At 36.0% G+C, this 10,439-nt stretch overlaps 1 protein-coding gene across 1 annotated transcript in view; it reads right to left on the bottom strand.

Annotated features, from left to right (window-relative positions):
* The window catches only part of LOC108741622, a 38,426-nt gene extending 28,494 nt beyond the window's left edge, over positions 1–9,932 (bottom strand). The window contains exon 1 of the mRNA XM_018476478.2: positions 9,577–9,932. Within this exon, the coding sequence (XP_018331980.1) occupies positions 9,577–9,724 (148 nt within the window). The 5' untranslated portion in view covers positions 9,725–9,932. The remainder of the gene's footprint in view (positions 1–9,576) is intronic.
* Positions 9,933–10,439: the final 507 nt, after the last annotated feature.

Here is a 10,439-nt window from a genome sequence, read left to right as displayed (position 1 = left end):
AAAAAATAGGCGAGATAGGTTGGTAGGACACCTTCTCAGGCATGAAGGTCTAGTCAGAGACATATTAGAGGCAGAAACAGGAGTTAGGAGGGGTAGAGGTAGACCTAGATTAGATTACAGTTCGCAAATAGTTAAGGATGTGGGCTGTTCTAGTTTTAGGGAAATGCGAAGTTTAGCTCAGGATAGGAATGAGTGGAGGTACGTGTCCAACCAGTCTTAGGACTGATGATGAGAAGAACATGCTCCAAACAAAATCTGACATTTTGTTAATTGATCCTTTTAATATTCTAATACTTAAAGGGACTTCTTAAAATATCAAATTAACAAATTTTTCCTCAGAACTAAAAGAAATAATTGGTTGACAAACTCTTATTTAAATTTATTAACGAAATCGGTGTAACAAATTATCCTGACCGACTTCACACCCTCAGTAATTTCTCAATACGATACAGAGCAGGTCAAGATAGTGTCCAATGTAGGTCGATATCTGGGTCGCAAGACATGTGACTGTAAATATTCAGTCATGACAGCCTATCTTCGTGACTTTTACTATGTAGGTGTTGGTTTAAGGTTTACGACCGGATTGTTTGCCATTTCGCTGACCCCATGAATCAGTTCGAGTTAAATTGGGTGAAAAGTTAAAAAACGAAACCGAAACCGCACGAATTTCATTATTATTGTGCAATAAATGGCACGATGTTAAGGTACTAAAAACCGTGAAGAAATAAGGAAAACATGCAATTACTAACGAGTAGGTAATTATACGTAATGGATGGTTATAAACGTATTACATACTTCTGTGTATTGACTTAAGGTGCTTTGCTATTATCTTGCTATAATCACTGTTTACTGCATACTTTATGACTACAGTAAGTTACCATGGGTCATTACTTGATTATAAACGTATTAATAAAGCTGTTTACTGACTTAATTAATTATAAAGGTAGTAGTGAGCAGTGAATATAATAATGGATGTCGATCTTCTTAATTTTTGTGAAATTTTATACTCGTACATGCATTATTATATTAAAAATATTTTCACATATCAATATTTGATGATATTGAGCTTCTTTGAACACACAGGTAAATAAAACAAAATGTTCACCGAACATAGAAATTACACGTTTTCTTTTTATGTGACACCAACCGCGTCTATCAGAAAATTCCTCCTGCTTGTGTGGGGAGACTTGTCCGATATTCACATTATTGTTCAGGTTTTGATCGCACTTTAGTATTTTTTCGAGGTGAAATGTGCGGATATATGTCGCTATGATAGCTTCTATTTTAAACGAACATTATGAGAAAGTCAAAAAACGAAGGGAAGAGAAAAGAAGAATGTAGTGCAACCATATTTGCAATTGTTAAAAATTGAGTTCGAATATTATACGCTGTACTTAAATACCGAGCGGCATAACCTAAAGGTTTAGACCATTGCTGAGCATTCGAGAGGATGACGGTTCGATTCCAGGTCCGTCTGCCTTGGTTTTGTGGTTTCCTTAGATCACTTAAACAAATGTATACGTAGGCAATAATATTACACAGAAAAATATTCATTCTGTTCTGTCTTCATTGCGTCCGTCTCATCTTTCTCTCACGAACCACCACCCATTCATTCCTACGATTCCTGAAAGGTGGATAAAAAGGGCCTTCCGGCCTGTCTAGAGAGACTGCCCGCCCACCAGCATTACTGGTTGTAATTCTGGTTGGAATGAAACATCCAAAACTTTTATTTCTTTGTATTTAAATAGTATACTATTGTAAGGTTCAGGAATATGACGTAATGACAGAGCGATGCTCAGTCAAAAACGTGTTCGTACTGTCGATACAAACCNTTTCCGATAATGGTCGTCCGGTCGGCAGTGAAAGTACCTATGTATCTACTCTTTAACAGTGTTGCAAGAAATAATGTGAATAACGTTTAAATTCGGTCACTCTCAGATTAATTAAAGATAGGTATTTAAAATGGTAAATATGGCACTGTCACTTACTGCATTAATGCAGACACCATCATCGTCATCATAAGGTCGTCAGTCTTAAAATTATTTGATCAAGCACTTCTAATCTTTCCTATCCTGAGCTAATCTTCGCATTTCCCTAAAACTAGAACATCCCACATCCTTAACTATTTGTGAACAGTAATCTAATATAGCTCCTCATGCCTGAGGAGATGTCCTACCAACCCATCTCGCCCAAAGATCTTTGATCTCGCCTATTTGTTATTGACTTCCATAGCGCCCTATATTCTTCTGCTCTTTCTAATAACTCCTCATTTCTAACCTCCTCTATCCACGTTAAGGCAATGTATCAACCAATTAATGAAGACTTGTCGTAAGTTTAGCCTGAAAATCCTTATATTATTTTATAGGAAGAAAACACTGAACTTGTAAACTAAATTGAACAAACGTTTTCGACAATTAACGCTTTTACTTCTCCAACTGATAGTTCAAAAGCGAAGAAAATTATTAGGAATATATATATATAATTCTCTTTAAATCCTCTACGCCTGTCAGTTCGACACCTGATAAGGGAAACCACATAAATGTATCCTTTCTGGACTGTCCTAATTGTTTTGACCTCCTTTTGATATCCTCAAAATCAGGTTAAATTACATTCAGCTAATCAATACGTTGCCTCACCTTATTTTAAAAAATCTGTTAACTTTTCTTTTTGCAAGTATGTCAACTTAATTTAATTATCTGAAATAAGTAAATTAGTGGAAATTTCTAATAATCTAATGGAAAAAATCTTCATTAGCACTTCAGTAGAGTAAAAGTAGATAGTTTCAGTTTTTTATTGAGAAAATTTAATTAAGAACAAATAAAATTGTTTTTATGTAGGTAGACNAGGACGCTGGTTCGATTCCGGGTCCTTCTGCCTTAGTCCAAGTTTTTCTATGGTTTCCTTAGATCACTTAGGCAAATGCAAATTTTCTCATCCGAACCACCACCCACCCATTCCCACGATTCCTGAAAGGAGGCTGAAGAGGGCCTTCCGCCCTACCTTCCGACGTAATCTGGAGGGACTGCCCACCCACCAGCATTACTGACTGATGGGAATGAAGCACCCGAAAGTTTTTTTTTGCGTCGTATGTAAATTCTAATGGTGTTAAACGAAACTAGACTTAATGGTAGACCATAAGTAGAACTGATTTAATTATAGACGCTTGTAAAGTGGAACCTCATGTGCGTATCACGCGAAAAATTAAATTGTGATGACGCCACAGTTTTATGCGAACATCAGTAACAGTAACGACCTGTTATTTTTTAATATCAGTGAATAAATCACAGTTCATCAAATATCTCCCAACACTAAAGGTTTCGCCACAGGTGAAAGGGCCTCCAAAACGTCAGTCATCCTAAAGGAAACCCGTACAGCTGTTAGAGAATGGACTTTTATGTGGTGCCAAATGTACTCTTGCCGACGATGAAGATTGAAAAACAACTCAACATCAAATTTTTGGAGGAACTTAGTATCTCCCTGTTACGATTTTATTTTTCTTTCCTAACTCCAAAAATATCATGTGGAACCGCACTCGGAAGATGAGAAGATGCAGCTTGTTTCTTCCAGGAATGTTGGGCAATAGAAACGAAGATAAGTGTCTTATCATAAAAGGGAATATTTTGAAAGAGATAAAATTAATGCACCCTAAAGTTCTTACGACCTAAGTCTACGTATTTACTGGACAGATGTATTAAGCAGATTTACTTGTATCCTCGGTAGTGATATATTTCAAAGACATCAAGCATAATACATAATATGTATAGAGAGATATGTAATATGCACGTATGTGTACCCGTTACAAATGTATGCAGCTATATTGCATATATTACTTACTTGCAACTTTCGCCGATCGATAGAACAAGAATATAAATTGAATCAGTTCCACATTCGTCCTTTCACTGGCAAATAAAGTAGGCCAGACGCGCGTTGCGCTTTTATTTTCGCGGAGGTGAGATGTCAAGCTCAAATTACAAGCCAGACGAGAACAGCAGACCGAACGAGAACCTTTAGCGTATCACTATTAATACGTCATTAACGTAGTTTCCATTACTAACGCCCCAGGTAGACATGTATTAACGAATAAAACTTGATTCCCACTATCGACAGGCAGCCGTCCGTGGGATGTCCGTCAAAATGTTATTCAGATTTAGAAGCACTGTGTATTCACTTTATACGTGCTTGCAACGTATGCAGGGGACTGATATTGCAGAAGGGAATACTTTAACGTGATGCTCACTGCAGGTGACGGTCGTAGATGCTAATGAGAATATATTCAGTTGATTGGTAATTATTAAGCCAAATCATTCAATTGATGTTCAGGCATTCTGAAGTACTGATGAAAGTTTACTTCATCATTCAACAATTCCTTATACAACGTGAAAATTTCCCCTCAGTTTTTCTCGTCCATCGCCTCATCTTCTTCTTCAAACAGAAAAGCAATAACTGTCTAAGCTGATAAGCGAATAATTTTTAATCATCGCGACGAAAACGTGCCTACCGTCCAATATTTGCCGAATAATTGACAGTCAGCTGTTGTATAATGTGAATGTAATATAAAATTGACTGGTATCTGACGGACGGTTACCTGTTGCCGTCTAGACTAGACGGACAGTGAGAATCAGCCTTAGCACGTGTAAATGTTCGGTGCAAAAAGCTTTTAATAGTATTTTGTTTAAGTTGTAATTCTTTCTATGTTTAAGTTAAGCTAGGCATACGCACAGGTGTCATGTCCATGCAGGTTTTTAATTTGCTTTAGTACATCAAAAAGGTATGAACCAGAATGTGCCTTCTCGCTCCGTGTCTCGAAACCTAACACACATCTCCACTGCACATTTCCTTTAAAACGTATCAGGACGCACTTTCTCGTTAACCGAGCGGCATGGTCTAGAGATTTAGACCATTGTTTAGCATTCGGGAGGACGCCAGTTCGATTTCTGGTCCGTCTGCTTTGGTCCAAGTTTTTCTATGGTTTCCTTGAATAACCTATGCAAATATTGGTGTAGTAATATTCCACAGATAATCTTTCATTTTCGTCCGTCTCATCTTTTTCACTCGACCCATCATCCACCCATTCCCACGATTCCTGAACAGATGCTGAATAGGCTACCTTCTGGCGTGAGCCGGAGGGACTGCCCACTCACCAGCATTAGCAGCTCGTGGGAATGAAACGCCCAAAAATTTTATGTTCTGATTCGGGTCTAAATGCCGTCGTGTTGGATTTGCTTCCTAACGTGGCCACATCCAGCATTGGAGATGAAAGAAGGCAATTTCAACACACAACGGCCTTTACACTCGAATCAGAACATTTCGTCCGTCTCATCTTTCTCACCCGAACCACCACCCGCCCATTCTTACGATTCCTGGAAGCAGGCTAAAGGTAGCCTTCCGCCCTACCCTCCGGCGTAATCCGTAAGCCCACCAGCATTACTGGGAATGAAACACCAAAAAAAAATTTTTCATTTCATATTGCAGCGAACCAGTGACACACAGCACGGATCGGCGCGTAGAAGCCGCGCGTCGATTGCCACTCCACGCGCCGTGTTGCCTCACCTTAATAAGACACAGTTTTTTCTCTCGGAGAAATTAGGATAAAACCGATCGATCTACTTGATCAATTACCGCCTCTTTTGTTTCTATCTAGAACGTTCGTCCAACTTTTCAAAAGACTAAAAACGGCAAAACAAATTGGTACTTACTTTTAACCATTCGCGTGTTTACGCAGTTGAGCGAAATTAAAATAATAATGAAAGTCTTATTGTAAAAGAAAGTGAAAAATGTCACCTTATAAATAATTGTTTTGTTTTTGCCTTACAAGTAGACATAACGCTAGCTATCACTTTTAATGGTTGCAATGAAATTTTGTAATTTCTCTTTCGCATTATTCAAAGTATTTGCACACATACATAAATTAGGTACGTATTTATTTACATTACGCATTAGGTATTGCGGCATAAATACTTAATGAGGCAAAAAGGTCAGTTTTGATAATAATAAATAAAATTAATGTTAACGTTTGCAAGACAACAACGCTTCTGAGAGTTAACTTTTGTAATCAAGTATTAATATTTCAATGGCAAATGGCACATCAATCCCATAAACTTTGAAACACTTTTTAGTTCAATATATATTATAAAGCCAGTTAGCTATCAATACCTGACGCTTTTTGCGAAGATGGAATCAAATAACTATTTCCCCTTCAGTTAAATTGAATATATGTTTGAAATAACGCAGTGTGATCAAATAACTTCCCGAACAATTTTAGTAAAAGTGAAAATTGAAATGGAAAATCCACACACAATACGTACACTAAAATTGCTGATTATTCAAAATAAAAGTTTAGTTAAGAAATTGTGCAGTTGAATATTTTCTAGAGACGAAACCGCTTAATCCTTAACTTATTCACACAATCTGTCCAGTAAACATGCGAATTGAGGTTGTAGAGTTGGGTTAGTGATGTGGGGTCACGAATACTGGGAGGAAGGCTCAACAAAAAGCATGAGTGGGTGCTACACCATCACAAAGAAGAATACACCGATAAAGAAAGGATTTTTTTGTCGATAGCGACGTTGGAGATTGATTGTCAGACAGAGCAACGACTCAAGATTTAAGGAAACTTGAAAGAAACCACTGAAAATTGGGGAAACATAAAGTCTAGAGCTGAAGGTAACGCTCTGCATTTTCAAGTAGATTAACTATTTCAGCATGGGACATGAAAACTGGAAAGATGATGCAGGTGCCCTACTTGTGGATCCTTTTTAACAGTGGAAACAGACCCCTAGCGAAGTATTTTGTTTTAAGGGAGGGGAAGGGGAGCGCAGCCGAATAACCAACTGCTGTACTTTATTTTTCAAACTAGTTTTACACACACCTGCCCAAAAATATGCATTTATAAATAAAAAAAAATAGAACTTAGGCATGTGATCAGGTAGATATAGCAGAATCAATTTTTCAGTATGTTTTCTTTTAATATTCTTTTTGTCTTTTGTGAGAATGTTTGATATTGAATTCAAACGTTCTATCACCATTTTGAGTTTTCGGTGATATCTTTGAAGATTCTGTTCTGGATTAATTTTAACTTTTCTAGCAAAAATTTTGGCAATTCCTGTTAAGTTTAGAATTAATTTTCCTGTTGCTTTAATGAAATTACGATTTCTCTGGTTCTATTAATAATGTTTATTACGTCTACAATGTTCAATTTTTCCTTTCATCTTTATTCCGTTTTTCCGATGCGCTTATAATAACCCATTTACTTTGAGGTATTTGGCTAGAAATATTGACCAGAAGTTCGATTTATTGATAATACTGTAAGGGTAATATTTTTGCTGCTTCCAAGAGTTCAATCAACACCGAACTAAGGACCGATATTACTTTTATATAATCATATTATATACGAATGCTCTTCTAGTTTCTCAAGCAGTTTTACCTATAGGCGTTTTTACTCGAAATTATGAAAGAAGTCTATTTTTAACATATTTCCTAATTAAAAATTAATTAAACACAAGTTGAAAAAGCCAACTGAGCAGATATGGAGAAAGGGCATCCTCCGGCATCTCCCCCTTTAGCTGGGGCTTTGAGTAGAAAAGATGCATTACCACCATAGGGGACAATTTTGAAGGAAATATTACCTACCCTAAATTTTGGTAAATGAAGGTGTTACTACCTCAGTTCGCTTATTTATGGGACAGCTGTGTATATCTCCGCTATCTAGTAGTTGTTCACTCATTTCTACTTGCAGAAAGAGGGTATCACTCTTTCTTATAAGTGATTTCTATTTTGAGTCATCAATTGCTCTTCAATTTTGCGTTAGAGTGAACAGTAAGAAGATAATTATTTGATATTTGACGCGCTGTTTTAAAGCCGACTTTTCTATGGTTTGTGGATTTTATGGCAAAGAAAAGATTTTTTTTTATTGTTGTGGTAACATTATAAATCCGTTGGCATTTCAGCTGTAAGTACAATTTATAGAATTTATATCGTAAGTAGGTTTCCATCTATTTGTAGTAAACATTTATGCTGTACTTGCAGGTACAATGGCCTTTTTGACTTATTGTCATTTCGTTTCGAGTTTCTCACGTTTAGTTATTGTAAGGCCGACTCACATGAGCGTTCATGTTTCAGAAATTGAGGTCAAATGTCCGGTTTAAAAATGCAATAAGTAAGCGTAGTTCCGGCTACAGCATCCCTAATGCTTGCGTGGGTTCAAATTTTGTCGTCATGAATTTCCGAGGTTAAATTAAAAAAACCGTTTTAATGTCATCCAATTTTCTGTTTATTTGTTTGTTTATTTTTTTTATTCATGCTCGATGAACACTGAACGTGAATCTAGAATAAAGCTTGCTCTTTTGACAAAAACTGTAATTAATTTGAGTTTTGGTAATTCCCACGAATATGTACATAAATAACAGTAAAGTAATGGACGGTGGAACTGATGCGGTACTGATCTGTCGAGTCTAATGGTTGTCATGTGTTGAAATTGTTTCCTAACGTTTCGCAGGCACGAATGGCATATGCTTCTAGAGAGATCCTTCCAACTCCGATGCTGGATCCAGGACCTCTGGAGAAGCTCGCTACTCGCCGCGAAAACCTTTACCAATTTGTAATGGATAATGGATTTTTTATAGCCCCATGTTTTGTTATCCAAATGATTAAAGCTACATTTTGAAGTAACTTTCACTTAGTTACCTGACTGTGTTTGTACATCCACTACTAACAAATTTCTTGGTATTTAATATTAAATTAATGTAAAACATTAACTTAAGTTAACTAATGGAAAATTTTAATATCGAGGATACTGTTAACTAAGTCATAAATGCATTATTTTTCAACATAGGACAATTATCTTGATGTTTCTTTTTAATTAAATTTTGTACTTATTTATTAATATTAGTTATTTGCTGAAAATGAATCTTCCTTTCTAAGCAATTGTAAAAATATGCAAAATAATTCTTGCATTCTTTTAAATTTCATTTTATTAATATTCAATCCCAGTTTGGGAGACACAAATTAATTTGTAGGTAAATGGTACACGTTATGTATAACTCACAACTTTCACCTTTCATACTAAATCAAGAATTATAAATCATTTAACTTGATTCAGTTAGGTCCGTCTATTAAAAATTTAGATAAGCATTTGGTTCCATTACGTTAATCAAACTGTAGCATTTTAAATGTACTTAATTGTAAATTTATTGATAGTCCATTCTTCTAGAAGTTTTCAAAAAACAAAATAGTAATAATACATATTTGTATGTACATACATTGTAGATAATATTTTACTTTCACAAAATCTCTAACAGAGTAGGCTTTTAAGAGTCCTACTTAATTCGATTTGACCCTCTTTAAATTTAATAAAAAAAGGAAACCGCTGACGAATCCTTTAAAATGTACATTCAGGTACTGACATCACACAAAACAATTTGAAATTAGAAAATCGTCTAGCTGTCATAAAATATAAATTCATTATTTTAAACGTTTTACAGAAAATAATTTCCTTGCAATATTTAACGTATTTCTTTCCATTGATAAGTAAAACCATAATATGATTCAAAACCTTTATGTTGTATTATCATTACTTACCTCTGAGAACATCAGCTGGGATAAGTCGCCTGAAAATTTTCTGTCTCTCCTCGGCTACGGGGCTGGCAGGCGCCGCGGCGCTGTCTTCCTTCTTGTCTTCGGCCAAGGCGAAGACGAGAACCAAAGAGAACACAACGAAAACCTTCATTTTCTTCTTGTACTTCTTCGCGTTCTTCTCTACGGCGCACTGGTGCACTAAGCGTGTTCTTCAGCAACGAAGCTGGTAAAGCTGATGGATTATTAGTGGTTGACTGGAGACGCGGTGAACTGACCGGCTTATAAAGCCTATGGAGAAGGTGACGAAGAGTGGTGGTGATCAAATACGACAAGTTTCAGTCTGGTATAAACGTGGTGATGCTTAATATACATGAGTACTAACTGGTGGGGCAGCTGAAAATCTGGTAACGTGATGATTACCATGATAATAGTGGACTTGGTGATGGCAGAAAAACTGAAATGACACATGAACTTAAAATTAGGTGCCTTACATGTGCCTACCTACATTTCGAAATTGGGAGAAAATTGCGGAAATTTTAACGCTATCTAGCAATTAGTATGCAATGATTTATTACAAACACTTAAATATGTCTGGTGACAATAAAATGAGATTCATTATAATGGTCTTGTTACGAAATTGAATCATACGGGTCGTACAATGGTTTACTTACTTCGTTTTAAAATGAACGGTTAGGTAATGCGAATTTTTTATAATATGTGTAGGTACCTATGTGTGCAGGTACCTATGTGTGCAGGTACTTTATGCTTACTAATTTTACTTTCTAAAACGATATGAAATAGATTTTGCGTTTTCAATTTATGCGTTTTGTTGATGTACCTGTATGTGTTAGAGTTTACATTTTTAT

Source organism: Agrilus planipennis, unplaced genomic scaffold (assembly GCF_000699045.2).
Source record: "Agrilus planipennis isolate EAB-ADULT unplaced genomic scaffold, Apla_2.0 scaffold296, whole genome shotgun sequence".
In the NCBI taxonomy this organism is placed as follows: domain Eukaryota; kingdom Metazoa; phylum Arthropoda; class Insecta; order Coleoptera; family Buprestidae; genus Agrilus; species Agrilus planipennis.
Note: the sequence above shows the minus strand (reverse complement) of the source record. Positions and strands in the feature narration are given on the sequence as shown.